This window comes from Orycteropus afer, unplaced genomic scaffold (genome assembly GCF_000298275.1).
Source record: "Orycteropus afer afer isolate SDZICR_OR568_19922 unplaced genomic scaffold, OryAfe1.0 scaffold00070, whole genome shotgun sequence".
Taxonomy (NCBI): Eukaryota; Metazoa; Chordata; class Mammalia; order Tubulidentata; family Orycteropodidae; genus Orycteropus; species Orycteropus afer.
Window position 1 is genome coordinate 8,814,754 of NW_006921657.1, and position 26,731 is coordinate 8,841,484.

Genomic DNA, 26,731 nt, shown 5'->3' on the forward strand with positions numbered 1-26,731 from the left:
TTAAGTCAGAGCCATCTTGGTTCTGAATCTCTCCATCTTTGTTGGAAGAAGACTCACCATCTCTTTACTAAGTTCTAGCTCAACTTCTATTTCCTTGCCTGCCTCAGGATGCTTTTCACAATAATCAACAATAAATCTGTAATGTTCCAATGATGCTGCCAAATTTTCTAGTTCTTTCTTGGGATCTGCAGTGATGATTTTGCCATAGAGACGGGCAACTCGAAACTTAGCTAACATGGCAGGACGAAGAACATCTTCCCCTATGTGCTCAGGAAATACTTTATTTGGGTCTCTCAGGGAATCTAAGAAGAGTTGGTAGTACTTCAGTGCTGACTTATTAAGATTATTTATTTTTTTTACGATGTGTGAATCAGGATCCCTTAACTTGTCCGCAATGGCAACTTTTAAATCCATCATATCATAGTAAGTATGTGCAATTTCAAACTGAATTTGTCTGTTGACCAACAGATAATACTGTGGATTCAGGTCCACAATTAGGGGCTCTAGCATGGCTATTCTACGTTTATGCATCTTGCATCGTCTCTCCATGTCAGTCTCAAAGAATGCAAGCACCTTAAACAGAGCACTGTGGTCTTGGACAACTTCTATATGGTCGGTGACATAACCATCAATCTGAAAGAACTCTTTTGCCTCAAAGACATAGTGTTGACCCAATAAGAAAAGTTCTCTAGCTTCTTCAAAGTCTAAAGGTCTCAAATATCTCACTTTTTCTTCCACTGCAGAGATAGCATCACACAGTTCACCGGTTCCAAACTGTACAGCTTTTTTCCTGACACTTTCTTCCTCGTCTAGTTCTTTTTTCCTTAAAGCTCTAAGCTCAGATTGTTTATCAAGATCAAGCTCTCCTATGTTGTCCTGAAAGGAAAAAAAAAAATTATGGTTAAGAAGGACACCAATCTTCTGCTGTCACATAATATTAAAACACACTTAAAAGACAACTCTCTTACTTTCCCACGTGGTTGAATGGTGTTATAATCTTAAAACACCTTTTAAAATTTTGTTCTTTCGTTTGTTTTTAAAAAGGAGAGAGAGTACTTAAATAAACAACATGTAAGATAAACTACTTGTATATTATTTATCCTTTTTCAGGAACTCAAATTCATTATAATTACTCCTTCAATAAAATAAATGCATGTGAATGTGCATGTCACGTATGAGAACTGTGAAATATTATATGCACGAAATACATTATTACTAGTATTTTAACATTATAGTAAAACTGTAATCTTCATCCTAAAAATATTCTACAGGGATTCCATTAAGATTAATAATATGACATGCATGCTGTGATAAATTATTTAGTGAGACATATCATAAGAGAAATGCTCTAGGTCTCTTGAAGCACTAGGATGACCATCTAGTCTAGACTAGAGCAACATTATCAAAAAGAGAACTGAGATGGTTACAAAATAGAGTAAGCTCATCTTTCTCTTCCAGGCCAACAGAATTAAACATCAAATCCCTCAAAGGTCAGCCCCAAGGCTTTTTCCTCCTTTCAGCTGACACTGTTTCTCTAGAACTGCATTGTTCAAAACAGGAGTCACTAGATGGGTGGCTACTGAGCACTGGAGACATGGTAAATCCAAACTGAGATGTGTGCTGTATGTGAAATACACACCCAATTTCAAAGACTTAGCACAAAAAAAGAATATAAAATGTTTAATAATTTGTTAATACTGATTACTTGTAGAAATGCCAGATTTTGGATAATTTGGGTTAAATAAAATATATAATTAAATTTCACTTCTTTCCTTTGACCTTTTCTAATGTGGCCACCAGAAAATTTACAATCACATATGGGGGGGGGCTTCCATTTCTGTTGGACAGTGCTGACCTAGACAAGTGAGTCTATGCACACCCAAGGCTGTAACTGCCATCCATGGGAAGACGGCTCACAAATCTACAGCTCCAAGCCAGAACTCTCAAGCTCCAGGCCCAAAACTATAACTTCCTTTATATCTCCTCTCAGAAGACTCAAAGACACCTCATCCTCTACATGTCCAAGATGGAACTCATCTTCAGCAACCAGCTTCTATTCTAGTGTTATTTCCGTGAAAGACAGCCCCATCTATCTGGACAGACAGTAACCTAAGAGTTATTGACATGTCCCTCTCCTCTCTTCCTCATCCCATATATCCAATCTGTCACCATGTAAGTCCTTTATGTTGTACTTTCTAAAAACCTCTTCAGTCTATTCTTTCTCTTCTGCCACCATCCTAGACCCAGCTACTTTCCCATCTCCTCTGGACTGTTAATCCCCCTCATCAAATCTTGCTTTCCCTCAATTCATTCTCCATTCTGCTGCCCAAGTGATCCTTCCAAAATCCTTCAAGGCTTCCAACTGCTCTTGGGATAGAAACAACAATCCTTCAAGAATCTTCCTGGTCTATCCCCTTTCTAACTCTACTGCTATCTTTTGCTAGCCTTTATTCTCTCCCTTGTAATACCATGCTATCCTTCATGTCATACAGCTTTTAAACAGCTCAAGGAGCCTTTGGTGGTGCAATAGTTAAGTGCTCAGCTGCTATTCAAAATGTCAGCAGTTCAAATCCACCAGACACTCCTTGGGAGAAAAGACCTGGCAATCTGCTCCTGTAAAGATTTCATCCTAAGAAACCCCATGGGGCAGTTCTACTGTCTTAAAGGGCTGCTATGAGTTGGAATCAACTCAACAGCACACAACATTATGCCTTCTCATATCATGTTTCCCTTCTTTGTAGAATTTATCGAAGTCGTATTTTTACATGAGGTCAAAGACAAGTTCTGCATTTGTTCATCATTGTATTATTCCTTGCACCTAGCATAAAGTTGGCATTCAAATAAATACTTAACAAAATCGCGTAGGTTTTTAGGCTTGAGTTTAAGCAGGCCTTTCAGACAAATGGGTGATCAAAGGATGAAATTAAGGTAACAAAAAATGTTAGATTAAGGAAAATCTGAGGAATTTAGTAGTAGCATGGCAACTCCATGAGTTTAAACTCATTCAGTGATAAGTTCTAGTGCCTGGGATGGAAAACATGAACTAAATGAAGGCTAAGAATTAAACTACAGTGCATTTTGCTTGACACAATTACTTCAAAAACAGGTCATAAGTCTCTCAGTCTTTTTTACTTGCTTCCTGGGCTGCTTGTTTGTTACATGCTTTCTAGGACACTTTCTTTCCTTAGCCCACTGTCGTGCTCCAACAGTCCCTGCAACCCTCCTCCTTTGCGTCCTTCCTTGCCCAATCAAAAGAAAGCTGACAATTCTTCCAGCTCCAACTTCTCCACAAATAAAACTCCACAGTCCCTTTCCCTGACTCATCTTTACCTACTACTACTAAATGTTCTCATTTTTTCTAGACCTATGCTTCCAGGGTTTTGAAGTTTGTCTGTTTAGTTTTATTTTGTTTAGTAGTTTACAAAATTCTACATTATTTATTATTAAAAATGATTGTATCTTAATGCATGCAAATAGAAAGAGAAAGCACAATAGTGCCTTCAGAAAATCCAAAGGATTTATTCTGTTTTCTTCCTCAGGGGTTAGGAACCAGGATTTAGTATGAATTAGTAATAATGATAATGATGATGATAGTTAAGATTTATTGAGGACACATTCATCTAAGGTACTTTTTTGAGCCCGTCATATATATTAATCCTCATGACAACACAGTTAAATAGGTATTATTATCTCCATCTTGTGAGGAAATGGAGGCAGTGAAAGAGTAAGTAAATTGCCAGGATCACACACCTACAAAGCAGCAGGGTGGGATCATACCTAAGTAGTCTGTTTCCAGAGCACATGTCCTTAACTGTTGTCAGTACTGCTTCTCTATTTGAGCTATTACATGAACTATTTCTTAAAAGAAAGTCTACCCTTTTAGATTTTATCAAGTTCTTGCTATGTGTAAGATAAGCTATAAAGCAGATAAAGATTAGTAAGAAATATTCCAAGCTTTCTCTGTCAAGATTTATAGCATTGGAAACCCTATGGGGCATTCTACTCTGTCCTGCAGGGTCCCTACGGATAGGAATCAACTCCACAGCAATGGGTTTTGTTTTGGTTTTAGTTGCTCAGTCTAAAATGAGGTAAAGGAATAAAGGAAGAGTATGAATAAGGATAATACAAAGCAGAATTTAAATGACTTGGAAAGAAACAAAAAGCTCTGTGAATTTTAAAGGAAGGAGATACTGTATCTATGAGGGATAAGGCATTTTTCATTAAATAATTATTTACCGAGAAACTATTATGCCTAGAGATGATATAAAAAGAATGATATGGATTCCACTTTCAGAAGCTTATATTCTAGCCAAAAGAAAGCTTTCAAGGAAGAAGCAGTATCTGATATAAGGCTTGAATGATGAGCAAATTTTAAAAGGCAGAGCTGGAGAAGGCAAGAACTACATATTGATGAGAGTATTCTGAATGCCGTGCTTTTTATGAAGGCCACTCAGTGAATCCAATGAGCACGATCCCCATTTTAAGCTTTTACTTATAGCCTGTTCACTTAACAAAGAAAAAGGAAAATTTGACAGTATTACCTGCATGGAAAGTTGGGCATTCTGCATGAGAGTCAAACAGTATTTGATCCAGCATCTTGCTATCTCCCCTTTTCTTTGATGATAAAGTTCTGGTACGTCTCCTTCAGCTTCAGTACCTAAAATTACACATTTGACTAAAGTGGTCACAACTGTTAATGTTCATTGAGTACTGCATTCTTTTATTTCTTCTCCCTTTTTCTTTGTGTGTGTGTGTGTGGTGAAAATATATACCCAAAACATCTGTCAACACCAGAATTTCCATATTACAATTTGATAACACTGATCATTTTTCATGCTGTGCACCATTACTGCTATCCTTCTCCAAAATATTCTACCACCATTAACATAAACTCAATGCCCCCCAAATAAAAACTGCATTCTCTTTTAAATCATTTTTTCCTGATTATAAATGTAACAGATCCTCAGTGAAGCAGGGGAAACAACACCCACTCCAAATCCTACCACCCAGAGAGGCACTCACCGATATTTCTGCATATTTCTTTCTAGTTTTTTTTTTCTATGTATTCTCTGTAGGTAAAAGTTAAGGTCACAATGTATACTCAATTTTAAATCTAGCTTTTTTTAAATATATATTATACACCACTAATATTTTACTCATATCATTAACAATTCTTTAACATCATTTTTAAATACAGCATTATATGCAATTAAATAAACATTAGATATTTCATTTAACCATTCTTCTAATACTAGGCATTTGTTTTCCAATTCTTCACTTTTACAAACAATTTTAAAAAGGAAGATTTCTATTCATAAATCTTTCTGGACGCTGGATTTCTTCCTTAAGACAGAGTCCTAGAAGTGGAATTTATTGAGTCAAAGAATTTATACAATTATGATTGTTCTTGATACATACTGTCACATTATCGTCAACAAATACTTCAACCAACAAGGTGTGAGGGTTTTCAGTGAAATCATTTTGAAAACACTGGACATAGTCATTTTACTTCCATAGTGATACCGCCTTGGAAACCCAAGGAGGGGTCGCTATAAGTCGCATCCGACTCGACGGCACATAACAACAACAAACTCAAAACGGTATCTCATTGGTGTTTTAGCTTTTATTAATATTTTTTTAGCAAATGCCTTTTAAACTTTAATCAGTCTATATTTAATTTAATGTAGTGAATAAATTAAAAAGGAAACACATTTAGTTTGATAGTGTATACTCCCCTGACTTTCCAAAGCTTCTGTATTCTAATCCACAATTTGAACTCCCATTTTTCCACATGGAAAAAATGTGATGTTTCAAAATCTAAAGCCTCTAAAGCTGGAGACTGTTCAACAGTGAGTTACAGAATCCAACAGAGGATAATGAACATTGTGAACTTATTACAAACCCCAACTGATATGAAAAACTGGCCTATATTCTTCAAGAATGTCTATATGATTAAATAAAGACTGCGGACATATTCAGAGTAAGAAGACTAGAGAAATGTGACAATTAAATGCAATATACAATCTTGGACTAGAAAAATATTTGCTATAAAGGACATTATAGAAACACTAATGAAACAGAAATATGCACTACAAATAAAGGAATTATACCAAGGTTACACTTCTGAAGTTCCTGAATTCAATAACTGTTCTTTGATTGTGTAAGAAATATTCTTGTTTTTATTAGGAAATACCTACTGAAATATTAAGGGGTAAAGGGGCCTGAGGTATGCAACCTACTTCAAACGGTTCAGAAAGAAAAATAAAATATGACTGCAAAGGAGGCAAATATTAAAAAATGGTGAACGTAGAAGAGTATATGGTAGCTCTTTGCTCTGTTCTTACAAGTTTTCTTAAGTTTAAAATTATTTCAAAATGAAACTTCTCAAAAAGCTATATAATGAAAAATGTACATAAAAACTTACTGTCTTCTGTGGCTGGGATCTTTCCAGTTTGACCAAAAATGACATTAGCAGCTGATAAACAGTGCCTCGCCTCCATAAAGCACAGCTGTTGGGGAAATACACAAGTGTGAATGACACTATCATACAGCTTTATTTATAATTAATACTTGTCTAACAGTCTTTTAGTATGGGAAAAGCTATAAAATCAGGTAAAAATCCACCACTAAGGAGACTCTAGGAGCTCTGGTGGTACAGTGGCTGAATCATTCAGCTGCTAACCAAAAGGTTTGTGGTTCAAACCCACCAGCCACTCCACAGGAGAAAAAATGGGGCAGTCTGCTTCTGTAAAGATTTACAGCCTTGGAAACCCTATGGGGTAGTTCTACTCTGTCTTATAGGGTTGCTAGAGTTGGGACAGACTTGATGGCAGTGACTTTTTTCTTTTTTGGAAGCAGACTCTGTATAGTTGCTGAGCATTAAGAAGATATAAAAGACAGGCACAGCATTATCTGGTTAAAAAGGTACCTCAAAGATTAAAATAACAATGGTCCATTCTCTTAATAATAGTCCAAACTGGCTGAACAACAACTGCTGACTGAAAGTTAGCCTCTTCCTCTTCATGTAATCAATAAATATAATCCAATTGTTATTGAGTCAATTGCAACCCACAGTTACCCTATAGGACAGAGCAGAAGTGTCTCCTAAGGTTTCTAAGGCTGTAATCCTCACGGAAGCAGACTGCCAAATTTTTCTCCCAGAGTGGCAGATGAATTCGAAACTGCCAACCTTTTGGTTAGCAGACAGTCACTTAACCACTGCCCCACGAGGGTTCCTTATCAATAAGCATACAGAAGCAGTTATCTTCTTAGATACTATCATCCTTGACTATCTATTTCAGATAGTCCTTTAGGTTTAGTCTAAATAGCCAAAGCTTCCTACATGAAAAATTCTTAGATCCCTTACATTCTGTCAGTGGATTTGAAGATTTAATTTTTTTCAAGTTTAGAGATTCCATTTATAGTCTACAGTTCAAAGACAAGGGAAAATTCTGATAGGAAGAGATTCTTGACTTCTAAAATCTTTGGAATTTATCCACAATGAACTTTCCATCAGATTCTGAAGTCAACAGATTTCCTCTGACAGATTTTAATGGCAATGCTTTACCAACACACCTGAAGACTTCTAAATTCAAATCTGGGCAAGGTAAATTTCTCAGACACTTACAGAAAATCCCCTTACAAATATAAACACTTTGCCTTTGTAACTCACAGGGCCACTGAGCAGAATTACAAGCCCAACTTTTGGCTGGAAACCACCTTCATTAAACAGAATGGCTACTTCATTAGTAATACCTATTTTCTAAGAAGACTTTAAATGGTGTTTAATTTCTCTCTGCATTACAGCAAATTCAGAAGCCATCCTGAGAATAGCTAGCTGGGTACCCTATGTGTAGTATTAGCCCAACAGCATTTATAGATCAAAATATTGGTGTGAAAACTTGAAAGCCAAAAGCACGTTACAGTTTACTAAGGAAAACTTAACTGTTCCTCTACAACCCCTAACCCATCATTATCACTTCAGTTTTATCCAGATTGGTTCTCTATGAGTATTGTAGGATAATTCAGTGCATTGTGTCACCGCATAATTGGAATCAGATGAACATGATAATGGTATAATGGTTTCAATTTTTTAAAAAAATCAGTTCAGATCTCTCTTTTTGCAATGTAACTTAACTGACTGTAACAAATACCTATAAAACATTTTGATACAAAACGAAAGTGTAGGGTGGATGAAGGTGCTCATGAAAATTACTGCATGATCCATATAAATAATGCTTAACAACCTGAAATTTTTAATCGTATTTTTAATTAATATTTAGATATCTCAGTACTACCAGTATCTGTGGAGTACTTATAACTGTTAATTGAAACCACAGCAAATAAGTAATTTAAAAGTTGCTAAACAGGAAGAACAAGGGCTTCTGACCGTTTTTAAAAAGGGGCCACAAGCAGCAGCACTGGATAACACCTTTTGATGATGACCACGATGAAATGGACTCATGAGAGCAGATTGAACTGAATGCTCTAATATATGTGGGAATGTTACCTACACACTTGATCTTAGACCAAAGTCCTAGAAGCAACGCGGCAGTCACCACAGCCCTTTCTCTCCTGCTAATAGATTTTCTGAATGAAATTCTATGGGACAATACTTTAAATATACGGCGCATTTACAGAATCACTGACAAAAAGCTTAGAAAGGATAAAGGCCCAATAAGCCCAAGGCAGTAGGTAACCAGACATGGAAGGAGGAACTTTGATAAGCAAAGAATTACCAACGTTTCAGAGAGGTTTGTGAATTAGAAATACAAATAGAAGTAGTATTTATTGCCAAGATATCTTATTAAAGATTAATAGAATCTGGCTAAGAATGGTGATTTAAAAGGGGTTTTAATATTAGAAACTCTTAAGGACCCTTCTTGATTTTAAACCATGCACTGTCCCCTTATTTGGTTCGAACAACAGCCTCCTGGTCAATGTACAGGGTCCTCATGAGTACAATTAAGTGTTCAGGAATTCCCATTCTTCTCAATGTTATCCACAATATGTTATGATCCACACAATCAAATGCCTTTGCATAGTCAATAAAACATAAGTAAACATCTTTCTGGTATTCTTTGCCTTAAGCCAAGATCTATCTGACAGCAGCTATGATATCCCTTGTTCCACGTCCTCTTCTGAATCCAGCTTGTATTTCTGGAAGTTCTCTGTCAATATACTACTGCAACCATTTTTTAATTATCTTCAGTAAGATCTTACCTGCATGTGATATTAATGATACTGTTCGGTAATTTCCACATTCTGTGGGATCACCTTTCTTTGGAAGTACAAATATGGATCTCTTCCAGTCAGTTGGCCAGGTAGCTGTCTTCCAAATCTCTTGGCATAACCCAGTGCCTCCAGTAGGACATCCATTTGTTGAAATATCTCAATGGGTATTCTGTCAATTCCTGGAGGCTTGTTCTTCACCAATTCCTTCATTGCAGCTTCGACCTCCTCCTTCAGTACCACTGGTTCTAGATATGCCACCTCCTGAAATGGATGAAGATCTACCAGTTCCTTTAGGTACAGTGACTCCGTGTATTCCTTCCATCTTCTTTTGATGTTTCCTGCATCATTCACTATTTTCCCATAGAATCTTTCAATATTGCAACTTGAGGCTTAAATTTTCTCCTCAGTTCTTTCAGCTTGAGAAATGCCAAGCATGTTCTTCTCTTTTGGTTTTCTAACTCCAAGTCTTTGCACGTTTCATTACAGTAATTGGCTTCGTCTGCTCAAACTGCTCTTTGAAATCTTCTATGCAGCTCTTTTATCTTGTCAGTTCTTCCATTTGCTTTAGCTACTCTTTGCTCAAGGGCACATTTCAGAGTCTCTTCTGTCATCCATTTTGGTCTTCTCTTCTTTTCTTGTCTTTTTAGTGACCTCTTGCTTTCTTCATGTATGATGTTCTTGACGTCATCCCACAATTCTTCTGGTTTTTGGTCACTAGGGTTCAATGCATCAAATCTATTCTTTAGATGGTCTCTAAATTCAGGAGGGATATATTCAAGATCATATTTTGGCTCTCGTGGACTTGTTTTAATTGTCTGTAACTTCAAGTTGAACTTGCATATGAGCAGTTGATGGTCTGTTCCACAATCAGCTCCTGGCCTAGTTTTGGCTGAAGATATATATATATATAGGAGCTCTGGTACCATAGTGGCTAAGGCACTTGACTGCTAACCATAAGGCTGCGGTTCAAACCCACCAGCCACTCCTCGGAAGGCAGATGGGGCAATCTACTTCCGTAGTGATACTGCCTCGGAAACCCAAGGAGGGGTCGTTATGAGTTGGGTCCGACTCGACGGCACATAACAACAACAGCAACAACATATATATATATATATATAGTATATTTTATTGAAATATAATTAATGTACAGTGAAATACACAAAATGAAAGTGACATAGGTCAATGTATTTTTTTTTTTGCAGTGTTCCCTCCTGTCTCCTCCCACCCCTGGCAACCAACAAAGGAACTTTCCCTCCACATATAAATCTCTCCTTGACCCTCCACAACAACGAACTAATACTATATTTGTCCTTCTGTGATTGACTTATTTCACTCAGCATAATGTTCTCCAAGTTCATCCATGTTATGCGGTGTTTTGCAGACTCTACGTTATTCTTTAGTGCTGCATAGCATTCCATTATGCGTATGTACCATAGTTTGGTCATCCACTCTTCCATGATAAATCTTACAGATAAGTCCCTTGCCAGATATGTAATTATCGGCAAATATGAATTTGTTGCTGTCATTTTTGTTATGTGCTTTTTCATGGTCTCGATTTCTTTGTTCCATATAATTTTCTATGCTGAGCTCATTTTGTTTAGGATCGTGTTATCACTTCTTTCATTGCTACTGTTTTAGTATCTGCTGAGTATTTATGCTGGTCCTCTTTTTTGATGTGAAGATTTATCACTTTTCTTTGAGGTTACCCTGTGATTTATAGTTTTCTTCCCAAGTTTAGAACAGTCTGTTCTATCTTGTAGTTGTCTCGACTTCCCTCCATCTAGAAGTTTTGTAATGACACAGTTTTTTCCCTCTTTTTGGTTTGTAGTTGTCCTCATTTGTCAATTGATGTCTTTGGTTCCCTGTTTACAATCTTGTAAGTTTCTTTACTCTGGATACTTCCATAGCTGGGTTGTTTTTGGGTTACATCATCATGTGTGTTAATGGTCAGTTTCTGTTGGCTGTTGTTGCTTCTCTATCCAAAGGACACCCTTTAGCATCTCTTGTAAGGTTGATCTGGTTTTAACAAATTCCCTTAATTTCTGCTTATCTGGAAATATCCTAATTTCACCATCATACATAAAGGACAATTTTGCTGGGTATATAATTCCTGGTTGGAAATTTTTTTCTTTCAGTGTTTTATATATACCATCCCATTGTCTTCTTGCCTGCATGGTTTCTCTTGAGAAATTCAAGCTTGTGGGGCATGGGTTGGGTTCCCTCCCCTCACCTGGATCCCTGCAGCTGAATCCTCACTCTGTCCTGGTCCCCTTGGCCTTTTTTTCTCCTTTCCCTCACTTTCCTGCCTTGCCGCTTGTGGGGTGTGGCGTGAGTTCCCGCCCCTTACCTGGATCCCACTGCTGACTCCTCTAACTAAAGGAATAAATGAGACAATTAAGAGTATTACCAGCACGATTCTGAGTAATTTGGATAAATAACTAAGGATTTCAAAATCTGTTCCTGTGTTTGCTGGTCTGATAGAGCCTGATGGAACCCCTGAGACTATGGCCCCTAGTTTCCATACAGGTCTGGAACTGAACCCATTCCTGTGGCTTCTGGACAAACAAAAGACAGACATATGAGCCAAACATGTACGTTAAGTAGATACATTCCTTGGAGGGATCAATCATGGGAGAACAACAGGGCTGTGTAGGGAGACAGACGGGGGGGCAGGAGTGCATGGAAGGGAAGGACACTGGGAAGAGGTAACTATGGGGAGGAAGTGGAAGGGGAACTGTTGCATTGTGGTAAATTGTGGTCAATGTCATGAGACAAAGTATATGTGAGCTGCTGTATGGAAAGTGAATTTGCTCTATAATTTTTCACCTAAATCACAATAAAAATTTTAAAAATAAATAATTTGTCCTTGTGTAACAGTCCAGAAGTGAAGTATGTCATAAAGACTGTAAACTGAGTAGAAATACTTCCAACACAGAAAAATTATTATAGAGAAGTTAATTCTGAAAAGTAACTGAAATGTATCACATGCTTTTATCAAAGCCCACATTTAACAGTCAACTTCCTTAGACAAATTCTCATTTACCAGATTACCACTGCATAAAAATAAGGTTGTATCTGCAATAAGATAAAAGCTACAATTCAAGGCAACATCTCACTAAAATGAATTGAGATAGCACGTCTAAGTCAGAAAAGAAATGGTCTGAGGTAATAAGTAATTTTAGGGGCTACCAACATATAAGATGATGATAAAACTCAGGATTTTAAGACTCAAAAGGATTTCAATCAACAAAAAGCAATAAACACTGACAAAATGGACTGCTTTTTTCTGTCCAGTTTTATATCATTAAATACAAGCTACTTGTTTTAAAAAGATGACATCTTCAAAGTACTATTGGTTCTATTTTAATACTCACTATTGATACTTTGCTAGATAATTGCTTTGAGGAGCTTACCTTATTGATGTAAAATTGTGACAAGGTAGCAGCATTAATAGCCCACTCTAGAGGATGGTAGGCATTGTGTTCCAGCTGGAGTTTTAGGGTACTATGGCAATAATGAGCAGCCTTCTCAAACATTTCCATATGCTGGTAGACTTGAGCCAGGTAATATAAGATATGAGTATAAACCTTCTCGAATCTGTGAAGAAAAATTAATATCTACATATAGTTCACAATTTATAAGGAACTTTCAGATATATTTCTTTCAGTTGATCCTCCCACTAACTTTTTGAGTATGGCTATTTATAAATAAAGAAAGTGAGCCTCAGATTTGAGCAAGGTCACATAGGTAGTAAGTGGCAAATGGAGATTTTAATCCATGCCAGAATCCAAATGTTGCTTGGTTCTATAATCGATGCCAACGGAAGCAGCAGTCAGGACAATAGATGACATGTAGCATTGGGAAAGTCAACTGCAAAGGAACTGTTTCAAGTGCTGAGGAGCAAGGATATCTCCTTGAGGACTAAGGTGCACCTGACACAAGCCATGATATTTCCAATCGCCTGGTATGCATGTGAGAGCTGGACAATGAATAAGGAAGACCGAAGAAGAGTTGATGCTTTTGAGTTGTGGTGCTGGTGGAGAATGCTGAAAGTACCATGGACTGCTAAAAGAACTAACAGATCTGTCCTGGAGGAAGTGCAGCCAGAATGCTCCTTAGAAGCAAGAATGGCCAGACTTCATCTCACCTATTTTGGTCATGCTGTAAGAAGGGACCGTTCCCTGGAGAAGGATGTCATGCTTGGTAGGGTGGAAGGTCGATGAAAGATGGGGAGGCCTTCAAGGAGATGGATTGATACGGTGGCTGCGATGATGGGCTCAAGTATAGCAGGGATTGTGGGGCTGGCACGGGATCGGGCAGTGTTTCGTTCTGCTGTGCATGGGGTCGCTATGAGCCGGAAATGATTCGACGGCACTTAACAACAACAACAAGAATCCAAATACCAAACCCTTTACAAGGACCTCAAAACAGGAAACGTTGTGTTTTCATAATCACCTTATCTACATCACGTGGGAATACCTGTAAAGGCTGACTTCTGTACCTGCTCACCTCTTTGATCGCTCTTGCTCAGTAAGTTTCTCTCCTTCAGGAAGAAAATGCTCCGTAGGATCAAGAGGAGGACTCCCAATCTACAAATAAAGAACAAAAACACTTTAAAATTTTAAACTGTAAACACCAAGCGCCCTCGCCTGGGGGAACTGGAGATAGCAACTTTGAAAGCCCAGTAGACTTTGTTTTTCACTGCTGTTGTTCTTCAGTGCCATCGAGTCCGCCCCGACTCATAGCGACCCCTCCTTGGGTTTACGAAGCAGTATCACTACAGAACTAGGATTGCCCAACCTTCCTTCTGAGGAGTGGCTGGTGGGTTTGAACCTTTGAACTGCCAGCCTTTTGTTTTTCACTAGTTAACTTTAATGATACCCAAGAAGTAAATTACTTAACCATAAAATCAGAAAATAACAAATGAAAGGATATTTCCTATAAGGTCACATCTGACAAAATTTAAACTGCTATGGCAGTTTACTGCAAATACATTTAAAAAAAAATCTACTAATTTGCTTTAATCAGAGATGCATAATTCTTTAAGTATTGTTAAGTCTTAATTTTATCTGTTAAAGAGCGCTCAGCATAAGCATAACAAATAGGAAAAATATATACATCTTTAAAATACTACTGTCCTAAAGTAACCACGAACGAAAATCAAATCTAAGCTTTTAATATTTATTCTATTTTTCTCAAGGAAACAAAAGAAATCTATAGATTACTTCCTTTCAATTTAGGGATATCAAATTCAGTGATTCCCCTGTTTATAAACTGACCCATCCTAAGTCTTCCAAAAGAACAGAAATGTTTAACTTCTGCATCATTCTACCTCTGTGAGGTTAGTCCCATCTACAAGCCCACTCTTGCTTTAAACTAAATTCACTAAACTCCAAGTAGCAGTCACGCTTTCTATAAAATATATTATCTTATATTCTGCATATAAACACTAAAAGCATCAAAGCATGAGCTTCTAGAATCACAGAAAGAAAAAACACAAAGACCGGAAAAGCCAGGCCAAAGGTAAACACAATAGAGAATTCTTCAGAGACTTCACCAAATATGCTTACCCTTGTCTAGAGGAGGGGAATCGATCAATATATTACCTTAATATATAATCAGCCTCATCTCTTAAAACAGAAGTATAAGCAAGTATGCAGAGTTCTGCAATGTGTGCTGTTTCCGTAAACAGAAATATGTTTGTTGTTGTTGTTGTTATGTGCCGTTGAGTCAAACACGACTCATAGCGACCCCTCCTTGGGTTTCCAAGGCAGTATCACTACAGAAGTAGGATTGCCCAACCTTACTTCCGAGGAGTGGCTGGTGGGTTTGAACCACCAGCCGTCTGGTTAGCAGGCAAGTGTCTTAGCCACTATGCTACCAGAGCTCCCAGAATATGTTTACTCGGTTGTAATTCATCTGTACATATGCACTGAAAACATTTCTCATGTATTGATGATCTAAATCTTTCTCATTTTAATGGTTATAGCATATTCCCCTTTATTAGTGTACCACAGTTTACTAATCCTTTTCCAGGTACAAGGCATGCATATTTTCAGTGACTTTGCATTAATTACTTTATGATCTCCACAACATTTCTGTATTGTAGAAATAAGTGGGCTATCCCCATGTGGGGGAGCTCTGGTAGCGTAGGGCCTAAGGCATTTGACTGCTAACCAGAAGGCTGGAGATTCAAACCCACCCACCACTTCTCGGAAGGAAAGTTGGGCAATCTACTTGCATAGTGATACTGCTTCGGAAACCCAAGGAGGGGTCGCTATGAGTTAGGTCCAACTTGACGACACATAATAACAACAACAACAACAACATCCCCGTGTGGTGGTTGATATTAACTTGGCTGGGCTTGGTTTTGGCTTGGCTTGGTTTTGATAAGACTGGTAATCAACTCCATGGTGGGATCTGCTGTGAGCAGCTGAGTAGCTACGGCAGGGATGTGGTCTGCGTATAAGTATATAAGCAGCAGCTTTGAGGAAAGTCTCTGAGCTTTTGGGTGCATCTGGATCCTGCATTTGGCTGAGTCTTCATCTCAGTGGCCTGCCATGTTGTCTGCCAATCTTAGGACTGTTTCTGGACTTGAACTAGTAGCCTACCGTGTTGCTTGATAATCTTGGGACTGTGACATTTTACTTGTTGACCTTGGGTTTGTCAGCCTCAGCAGCCAACAGCTGCCTGAGTTAAAAGATGCCTCCAGTTCCAGTGGGCCAGAAGCAAGAGGCAGAGCTGAAGCCCAAGGTCGAGGGGCCTTCACCCAGCCTCCAGAGCTGGCACTTTGAACTCTGATGTCCAGCCTCTTAAACTGTAAAAAAATAAACCCATTTGTTAAAGCCATCCACTTGTGCTATTTTCTGTTGGAGCAGCACTAGAGAACCAAAACACCCCATCTTACAGATGAGGTGGTGGTTGTTATGTGCCGAGTCAGACCCAACTCATAGTGACCCCTCCTTGGGTTTCTGAGGCAGTATCACTATGGAAGTAGATTGCCCAACTTTCCTTCCAAGGAGTGGCTGGTGGGTTTGAACCGCCAGCCTTCTGATTAGCAGTCAATTGCCTTAGGCACTACGCTACCAGAGTTCCCTACAGATGAGGAGTGGCTGGTAATGAAAGTTTGAATTTCTCCAAGTCAAGTAGTCTAGACTAGAATCCTAGGTCTCTCATCTTCATATTCAGTAATTTTTTTTTCCTTTGTTTAGATCCCTCTTGTATCTAGAACTATGTATCTACAGGAGCTCCAGTGGGATCATGATTAGATAGAACATTCAGCAGCTAACCAAAAGATTGGTGGTTTGAACCTATCAGCCACTCTGCAAGAGAAAGATGAGGCAGTCTGCTTTCATAAAGATTTATAGCCTTGAAAACCCTATGGGGCAGTTTTACTCTGTCCTATAGGGTTGCTATGAGTCAGAATTGACTTGATGGCACTGGGGTTTTTTTTTTTTTAAATATATCTATAGATACAAAAAACCACAGAAGCAATTAAACATCTCCAACTAAACACTATTTTATATTTTTTAACAAAATTCTCCATTCAATTCACAGTGTAATACTGTTTTATTGTTCTTCTTTGTGTTGATCTGGATGGACTAGGTATAATATCATTTGTAATTTCAAGACATAGGTACTGTTCTAGACACTAGAACAGTACAAAAATATACTTGTCATCATGAAGCTTACATGCCAGTAACGGAGATGGGTAACAAACAAGATTAATCACTAAAATACACAATATGTTAGACAGTGAAGTGCTAAAGTGAAAAATAAAGCTGGAAAAGGGATACAAAGTGTTGGGGAAGGTGTGAAGAGGCCAGTGCACTGGATGGAGGCATTTCAGTCAAGACCTAAAGGAAATGATGGAATGAACCATGTAGGGAAAAGAACATTTTAAGCAGAGGAAACTGTTAAATGCAAAGGCCCTGAGTTAGAGCTTGTCTGGTGTTGCAGCAACAGCAAGGAAGCCAGTATAGCTAGAGCAGAGTGACAAGGGAGATAGCAGGACATGAGATTAGAGAAGTAATGGTAGCCAGATCAGACAGGAACTTGTATGTCTTTGAAAGGTCTTTGGAGTCTACTCTGAGTAAAGGAAGCCATTACTGTTATTTTTTTTTTTTTGCATAAAATGCACCCAGGCAAGAGCACACACATATGCATAATGTGCACAGGAACTAATGCATGACGAGGTGGTGCGGTTTCCAAAAAAACTACATAACACATATTAGTTGAGTAAAAATATAGTAGATGATTTTGAAGAAAGGAGTGAAGTGATGTGATTTGCTTCTGAACAGAGTTGAGGACAGACTGAAGGGAGCACGGGAGTATGAAAACTAGTTGGGAGACTACTGCAGTATTTATGCAAGAGACGATGGTGGTGATATGACAGTAGCAGGATAATAGCAGCAGTCTGAGTCTGGATTTAATGGAAAGGTATAGAACCCAGAGGATTTGCTGATAAATTAGACAGTGTGAGGAAAAGAGGCATCTCCAAGGTTTTTAGCCTCAGAAACTGGAAGAAAGAAGTTGCGTTTACAGCAAGAAAAACTGGGGCAGGAGGTTTTATCAAAAGCTTAACTGGACAGTAGTTTCAGAGATACCTACTCCATACAAAGTACAAATGTTAATCAGCAATTGGACAGATGAGTCTGGGATCAGAGTCATCAGCATAGAGATGGTATTTACAACAACAGAATAAATGTATATTGAAAGAGGAGTGGTCCAAGATCTGAAAAGTAGGTGCTCCAGTATTCAGGGTTGGGGAAATAAGGAGGAAGCCGCAAAGATCAATAAAGAGGAAAACCAAAGAAACGTGAGTATCCTGGAAGCCAAGTAGAAGAAAAGTGTTTCAAGGAAGAAAAACTGATCAACTGAATCAAATGGGTCAAATAAGATGAGGACTAAGAATTTACCACTGAATTTCTTGTCAATTGCCACTGAGACCCCAACTCACGGCAACACCATGTTGCGATCCACAGGATTTTGATTGGCTGATTTTTTGGAATTAGATCACCAGGACTTTCTTCCTAGTCTGTGCTAATCTGGACACTCCACTGAAACTGGTTCAGCATCACAGCAACCCATGAGCCTCCACTGACAGATGGGCAGCGGTTGGACTTGAGGTGCACTGGCTGGGAACTGAACCCGGTTCTCCTATTTGGAAGGGGAGAATTCTAGCACTGAACTACCACTGTGTCCAGGCCTGCTCACTCTGAGATGTGCCCACTGAGGTGTGCTCTCTGACTTACAAATGAATTTAGTAGCACAGAAATCACTGGTGAACTTGACAAAGCACTGACTTCTAACTCTGATTTTGAGAAACCTCAAAATATCTCTGGTAATTTAAAGGAGTGCCACAAATAGCTTCAAAACAAAAGTAACTAAAATGCATTTTAACTTTTTAAATGATTGTCAATTGACAGTAGGTAAAATTTTATTACAGAAACAGACATTAACACAGTAGTTTGTCAGAGCTGGAATCTCCCTTCTCCCCGACACACACTTTAAAGTTAGAGTTTTCAATTTAGGCTTCCCAGAGCCCTGGAAGTTCCTACAGCTACCCTTCTGATTAGAGTTATTCTGCCCACAGAAGGGAGGGAGGAAGAGATCTACAGTGGACTGGGCTCAGGGTCTTTCTGACCTGTTTAATCAGAGTAGCTTACTAATTTTTTTTACATACTGAATGTCAGAAGGGTTTCTGTTCTGGTTTCCCAGTGCCACTCTGACAGGAATATATATCACAAATGGGATGGCCTTAATAAACAGTTTATTCTTACAATTTGGAGACTTTAAGTCCAAGTTCAAAGTGCCAGGCTCTAGGGGCTGGGTAAAAGCCCCTCAACCTTGGGGTCCAGCTCTGCCTCCTGCTCCCGCCCCACTGGAGCTAGAGGCATTTCTTCACTCAGACAGCTGCTGGCTGCTGAGGCTGAAAGCCCCAAGGTTGACAAGTAAAAAGGCACAGTCCCGATGTTACCAAACCACACAGGAGGCCATTAACTCAAGTCCATTTTAAGTCCCAAGGTCAGCAGAGCATGGCAGGCTGCTGAATAATGACATGGCTACCTACATGCAGGGTCCAAGTGCGCCATAAACTAGAGACCATTCCCAAGGCTTCTCCTTATATACAGGAAGCAGACCGCATCTCAAAGGCAGCTACTCAGCTGCATGTAGTAGATCCCACCATGGAGCTGATTGCCAGTCTCATCACGGGGAATAACTACCACCAGCTGCCCAGCCACTCAACCAGACCCAGCCAAGTTGACACACAAAAATAACCACCACAGTTTCATAGGTGAAAATCATAGAAATACCAGTGCCCTGAAGCAGTGGTTCACAAAGCATCGTTCCTAGACCAGCAGTATCATCATCACCCAGGATCTTATTAAAAACACAGACTCTCAGGCCCTTCTCCAAAACTACTGAACCAGAGTCAGGAAGGGAAGCCCAGCAGTCTTCCAGATGACTCTGAAGCATGCTACAGCTTGGGAACTATTGCCGCAAAGATTTCATATTTTGTTCAAGTAATTCTTGTTTGCTTTCCTTTAAGCACGGCTATTCTTAGTGAAAACTAAAAATGGCATTTTAGATTATATATGCAAATAGTAGTATTTTAGGATAAGCTAAAACCCACCAGCTGCTCTGCAGAAGGAAGACAGGGTGATCTACTTCCATAAAGATTTACAGCCTCAGAAACCCAAATGGGGGTCACTATGAGTCGGAAATGACTTGATAGCAGTGAGTTTTGTTTTTTTTTAATATTTGTATTCAGATTGCCATTAGACTTTATCCAAAAATTATTTTTAAAAACTCCAAAGTCTTTAATACACAATAATTTTAGCTATGAGTTGAACTCCTAGATTGTTGTTATGTTGTTGTTATGTGCCGTCGAGTCGGCCCCGACTCAGAACTCCTAGATAGCCCTATAGAAAGGAACCTCGTTTTCCTGCATGGAAGAGGGTAATTCTACCACCAAATCACCAACTCTTCAGTGCAGTCACACCAATATTATAAATTAAAAATTCCTACTTTCAATTCTTGACTTGTTTTAATCCAAATTTAAAATTCATCTGCTATGCAACATACCTCTTTCATATACTGATTATACAGGGCTTCTGAGGATTCTAGGTAAGCCTGTGCAGTTTCAATTTCTTCTCTTTCCGACCATAAGATACCCAGGTTATTCTGGAAAATACAGGAAAGACAAACAAATAATGACAATATAAGACTTTCAAAAAAAGCAAATTTCATGGTTTCAATATCAGCATTTACTAACTAAATAATGTTACAGTTTGATTATTAATAATGAATTGACTATTCATAATAATATTGTCCTTATGTAGTGTGGTAGGCAGCTGTGAGGATGGGCACCAGTGATCCCTGCCTCCTGGTATTCATGGCCTTGTGTAATCCTTTCCCCTTTGGGCATGAGCTGGATTTAATCACTGCAAAGTTGGAGGATACAAAATCAACATACAAATCAAAATCTGTTGTACTTTTATAGACTAACAATGAACAATCAAAAAGGAAAATTAAGAAAACAATTGAGAAAAGGAAATTAAGAAAACAATTCCATTTACAATACCGTCAAAAAGAATAAAATGCTCAGGAATAAATTTAACCAAGGGGGCAAAGTGCATGAGTTAAACGCCAAAAACCATAAAAACACTGCTGAAAGAAATTAAAGAGTACCTAAATAAACAGAAAAACATCTCCATGTTCATGGAGACAATACTGTTAAGAGGCAATAATACCCAAAGTGATTCAATGCAATCCCTAAGAAAATCCCAACAGCATTTTTTGCAGAAATGGAAAAACTCATCCTAAAATTGATATGGAATTTCAACCGACCCATACATACATAATCATCAAAACAATTTTGAAAAAGAAGAACAAAGTTGGAGGACTCACACTCCCTGATTTCAAAAAGTACTACAAAACTACAATAATAAAAACAATGTGGTACTGGCATAAGAATAGACATAGAGACCAATGGAACAGAATTAAGAACCCAGAAATAAACCCTCGAATCTATGTTCTACTGATTACTGACAAGGGTACCAAGACCATTCAATAGGGAAAGAACAGTCTCCAACAAATGGTAATGGTCAAAACAACAATGAGATATCATCTCATCTCAGCATTAATAGCAAAGTTCAAAAAAAGAGAGAACAACAAATGCTGGTAAGGGTGTGGAGAGACTGACACCCTTATACTCTGTGCCCTCATACTCTGCCACTGGGACAGTGAAATGGTACAACCACTGTAGAAAGCAGTATGGTGTTTCCTTAAAAAAATAGAAATAGAAATACCGTATGACCCAGCAATCCCACTATTAGGTATATATCCTAGAGAAATAAGAGCCATGACACAAACAGATATATGCACACCCATGTTCACTGCAGCATTATTCACAATAGCAAGTGCCCACCAACAGATGAATGGATAAACAAACCATGGCACATAACCACAATGGAATACACACAACGTTAGAATAAAAATGAATCTGAAAAACACCTCATAACATGGATGAACCTACAGGACATTATGCTGAGTGAAATTAGTCAATCACAAAAGGACAATTATTGTATGAGACTACTACTATAAAAAGTTATGAAAAGGTTTACACACAGAAAAAATGGTTCTTTGAAGGTTACCAGGGGTAGGAGGGGAAGGGAAGGATAATCACTAACTAGAGGGTAGACACATATTAACGTGGGTGAAGGGAAAGGCAGTACAGTAAGGGGGAGGTCAGTATAAAATGATCAAGGCAGTAGAAGACACAGGAAGAAGTACAGGAGTTAAAGGCAACAAAGGTGAATACTGTTACATACAAAATCCTGCAGTAATAGTAATAATAATTTATGAATGGATGCACAGATAGACACTCAATCTTAACAGAGGCGGGAAGGAAAATGGGATCACACCCACGAACATTATAGTTTTAAAAAAGGTTATTTCTACCTATGCATTTCTATGTGCTGCAAATCCATGAATGTAGTAGAGCAGACAGTGCACAAAGTTATGGAAACATCTTAGTCAATATCAAACACCTTGAGAGAATGAATGGGTGGGTATGAAGGCTCAGGACATAGTCTCGGGGGACACTAAGGTCAACTGGCATAACATAGTACACAAAGACAATGTCTTAAGACCCCAGTCTCTACTCACTAAAGTAGGATATACAACATTGTCTTTGTGGACTTTTAAGGTGAACTGCCATTTAAGGTGTAACTATTGGTCTTTTTCCATCTGGAGCAATGAAGAGTGAAGAAAATTGAAGATGCAGGAAACTATTAGCCTAAAGGACAAATGGAGCACGTGAACCTCAGCCTCCAAAAACCCTAAGACCGGAAGAACTACATGATGTATGGCTACCACTGCTAACCACTCTGAAAGGCATCACAATAAGAGGTCCTGGATAGAGTAGGGGGAAATGTGGAACAAAACTCAAAATCATAAAAAAGACTAAGTTACCGGTCTAATGAAGTCAGGTGGAACCCTGAGACTATGACCCTTAGACACCTTCAAGCTAGGAACTGAACTTAACTTCTATGACTCAAAGTTGGACAGCCAAATGATAGGCAGGAAAGCATGCACTCGTTAGAACAATGAAGCATAAGAGATCAAGAAGACAACATCTACCCAGAGAGCGAGAGGTGGGAGGGAATGGAAGGAAGGACAAAGGGAAGGGGTGGGTGCAGGGAAGAAGTGGGAAGAATGCTGTTACACTGTGGGGACGCAGTAAATGTCACAAAATGGAAGGTGTATGGATTGTTGAATGGAAAACCAATTTGCTCTGTAAACTTTTATCCAAATCATCATCGTCATCATCATCATAAAAAAACTGGTGATGGGAAAACTAAATATTCACATGCAACAGAATTAAATTGGACCTTACACCCAACCCACTGCCACTGAGTCTATTCTGACTTAGAGTGACCCTATTTTACAGGGCAGAGCAGAACTGTCCCATAGGCTCCCCAGAGAGTTTCTTTATGGAAGCAGACTGCCTCATCTTTCTTCTGTGGAGCAGCTGGTTGGTTCAAACCACAAACCTTTTTGGTTAGCAGCCCAATGCTTTAACCTCAGCACCACCAGTGCTCCTAGCTTACACCATATATAAAAATTAACTCAAAATGGATTGAAGACATGAATTTTAAGGCTAAACAGTATTAACTCTTAGAAGAAAACAGGGTCAGATCTTTATAACCTTCGATTTGGCAATGATTTCTTAAATATGACACCAAAAACACAGAGGGAAAAAAAGAAAAAACAAATTGGAGTTCACTGAAATTACAAACCTTTATGCCTCTAAAGACATTATCAAAAGAGTGAAAAGACAACACACAGAATGGGAGAAAAGATTTGCAAACCATATGTCTGATAGTGGTTTAATAATCAGAATACATGAAGAATTTCTAAAACTCAACAACAAAAAGACAAAACAAGCCAATTAAAAATAGATTTGAATAGCTACTTCTCTAAAGAAGATACACAAATGACCACTAAGGATATGAAAAAATGTTCAATATTATTACTCATCAGGGAAATGCAAATCAAAACCACATCCCATTCATTAGCATAGCTTTTTTCAAAAAAATGGATAAAAGTGTTGATGAGGACATGGAGAAACTGGAACCTTCGTCTATTGCTGGTGGAAAGGTAAAATGGTGCAGCCACTGCTGAAAACAGTGTGGCAGTTCTAAAAAAGTTAAACACAGAACTACCATATGACCCGAAATTCCACTCAGGTACATACACAAAAGACATGAAAGCAGGGACGCAAACAGATACTTGTACACCAATGCTCAATGCAGCATTATTCACAATAGCCAAAGGATGGAAACAACCCAAGTGGCCATCAGCGGATGACTGGATAAACAAAACGTGGTGTTATCCATACCATGGAATATTACTCAGCCATAAAGAAAAATGAAGTCCTGATATATGCTATACACAGATGAACTATGAAAACATTATGCTGAGTGAAGCCAGACACAAAAAGGCACATATTGTATGATCTCACTTTTATGAAATACCTTGAATAGGCAAATTCATAGACAGGAAGTACCTTTGAGGTTAATGGAAGGGGGAAATGGAGAGTAATTGCTTAACAGACACAGAGTTTCTGTTTGGGGTGATGAAAAAATTTTGGAAAGAGTGGTGATGGTTGCACAACAGTGAATGTAATTAATGCTACTAAATTTATACCTAAAAAATGTGTTATTATGTTCTGTGTATATTCTCAATGACAGCAAAAAATAAAATTATGTACATATAAAAGACATCCTAATAATAGGAAAGCTAAAAAAAAAAATCCATAAAAGAAAATATTGTAAAATGGAGTTAAAATCTTCTCTTCAAAAGACAGATTATGAGAATGGAAAGACATACACATATGAGAAAATATTTGCAAATCATATATTTCATAAAGTCCTTGTATCCAGAATACGTAAAGAAACTCTCAAAATTCCATTATAAAAAACCAAAAACTGAATTAAAAAAAAAAGTGTCAAAGATTTGACCACACTCTTCACCAAAGAGGAAAACAAAACACCTTGTTAAGAGGGAAAATGAGGTGTCATAAAAAGCAGGAATTAAAGTACCACTTTCTCTACAATATTGTCCTTGATCTTATCAGAGGAAAAGTCCTCATTACTTACCATCCTGGATTACACTGATTTGAGAATGACCCTTGAAATTAAAATGTCATTAGGTTTGTTTTGACATTACCCCAGCGTGCCCTGAGGCCTAATGTAATACTTGCTTCATACCAGTAAATATTAAATACACAAAACATAAATGAATTTTAGGTATATATAGAAATATTTTTAAGTGAATTTTACATTGAAGATGTAGCTGAAAAAATTTGTAAGTTCAGTAATTTGTCATTTGTTTCTTCTTTTGTATGCTGTAGAAAAACCTGGGTTTTATTAAACAAACAAAAAAGGTTAAAATGGAAAATTTTATGTTATATATATTTTACTGGGAGCTCTGGTGGCGTAGTCCCTAAGACATGTGACTGCTAACCAGAAGGCTGGTGGGCTCTCCTCCTAAGGAAGGTTGGGCAATCTACTTCCATAGAGATACCGCCTTGGAAACCCAAGGAAGGGTCATTATCAGTCGAATCGACTCGACGGCAGTGAGTTTGGTTTATATATCTTTTACTATCAAAAAAAGGGAGTTCTGGTAGCCTAGTACCTAAGGCACTTGACTGCTAACCAGAAGGCTGGCAGTTCAAACCCACCAGCCACTCCTCGGAAGGAAGATGGGGCAATCCTACTTCTGTAGTGATACTGCCTCGGAAACCCAAGGAGGGGTCGCTGTGAGTCGGGGCCGACTCGGCGGCACATAACAACAACAACATCAAAAAAATAAACTAAAACATTTGGAGCAAGAGTAAATAAAGATTCAAATTAAGTTCCTCCTCATTCCTTTTCATTTAAAAAAAAAAAAATCTTAACACATACTTTTGCTTCGCTGGCACTCAGTTTTTTGTGGAAGCTGGTCTTTCACATTGAGTAACGTCAGAAACCAGATAAATAATATGTGCAAAGATGAAGCTAAACAATGTACCTTATGTCCATAAGCGGTTGAGAAAGACTGCAAACGCATGCTAGAAATGGTTTAGATTCTTGACTGTTTAGACTCAGGCGAGGGCACCAGCTCTTTAAGCCGAAAACTAAAATAAAATGTGCCCTGTAACATTTGCCTTTGGCCTGAGTAAGGGACGAAGGCTTTCCCGCATGCCTACATGCCTTTCCCGCAGCTTTGATAAGTACCGGCCTGGACCAGCTCCGGGACTCCTGGCTGCGGCCCGCAGCTGCCCTCACCTGCGCCTGGATGTAGAGGGAGATGCAGTCGTGCGAGAGCCGGTACCGGTGCAGCAGCCTCAGGCATTTCACCAGATGCTCCTCCCCTGCGGACAGCTCCTCGGTGTCGATGTGGTTCACGCCGAGATGAAATTCAATCACCGCCAACCTCACCGCCCGCTGGGCAACAGGCCCCTCGGCCTCCACCACTTCAGCCGGCAGCCCCAAGGAGTGATCCTGAGTGTTCAAAGCGTCGTCAGCCTGAGGCCGCTCATCGTCTTCCTCCGGCGCGGGGCCGAGCAGCGCCTTCACCTCTTCCAGCAGAGCTCGGGCGCTGTATTTGGACTTGTACGGCTCCTTCTCAGGATTTTTATGCAATTCCACCTGCGACAGGGCCAGCGCGGCCTGGAATTTGTCACCGATCTCGGTCCACGGAAGGTTCGCCATAGCCGCCTCCATGGCCTTGATTTCATCGGCGTTTGCAGTCAGGAAAGGAATCCCGCCTTCCTCCTGTTTTACGACACTTCATTTACGACTCTCGGCAGGCCGGGCCACTGCAGAGCGGTAACCAATGAAGTACACCTGGAAAACCGCAATGTTCTCGCCAGTGACCACTGACAAGGGGTAATGGTCACCATAGCAACCGTTGTCCTGAAACTGAAGCTGTCAATAAAAATGTC

General features: G+C 38.8%; 1 protein-coding gene across 1 annotated transcript; it reads right to left on the reverse strand.

Annotated features, from left to right (window-relative positions):
- KIFBP (kinesin family binding protein) lies at positions 1–26,498 on the reverse strand. Its single transcript, XM_007940674.2, has 7 exons — positions 26,073–26,498; positions 20,323–20,421; positions 13,744–13,823; positions 12,648–12,831; positions 6,425–6,509; positions 4,542–4,657; positions 1–876 (listed from the first exon to the last, which is right to left on the reverse strand). Exons 1-7 carry the CDS (start codon positions 26,496–26,498, stop codon positions 1–3), a joined length of 1,866 nt encoding a protein of 621 aa, XP_007938865.2.
- Between the last annotated feature and the right edge of the window lie 233 nt (positions 26,499–26,731).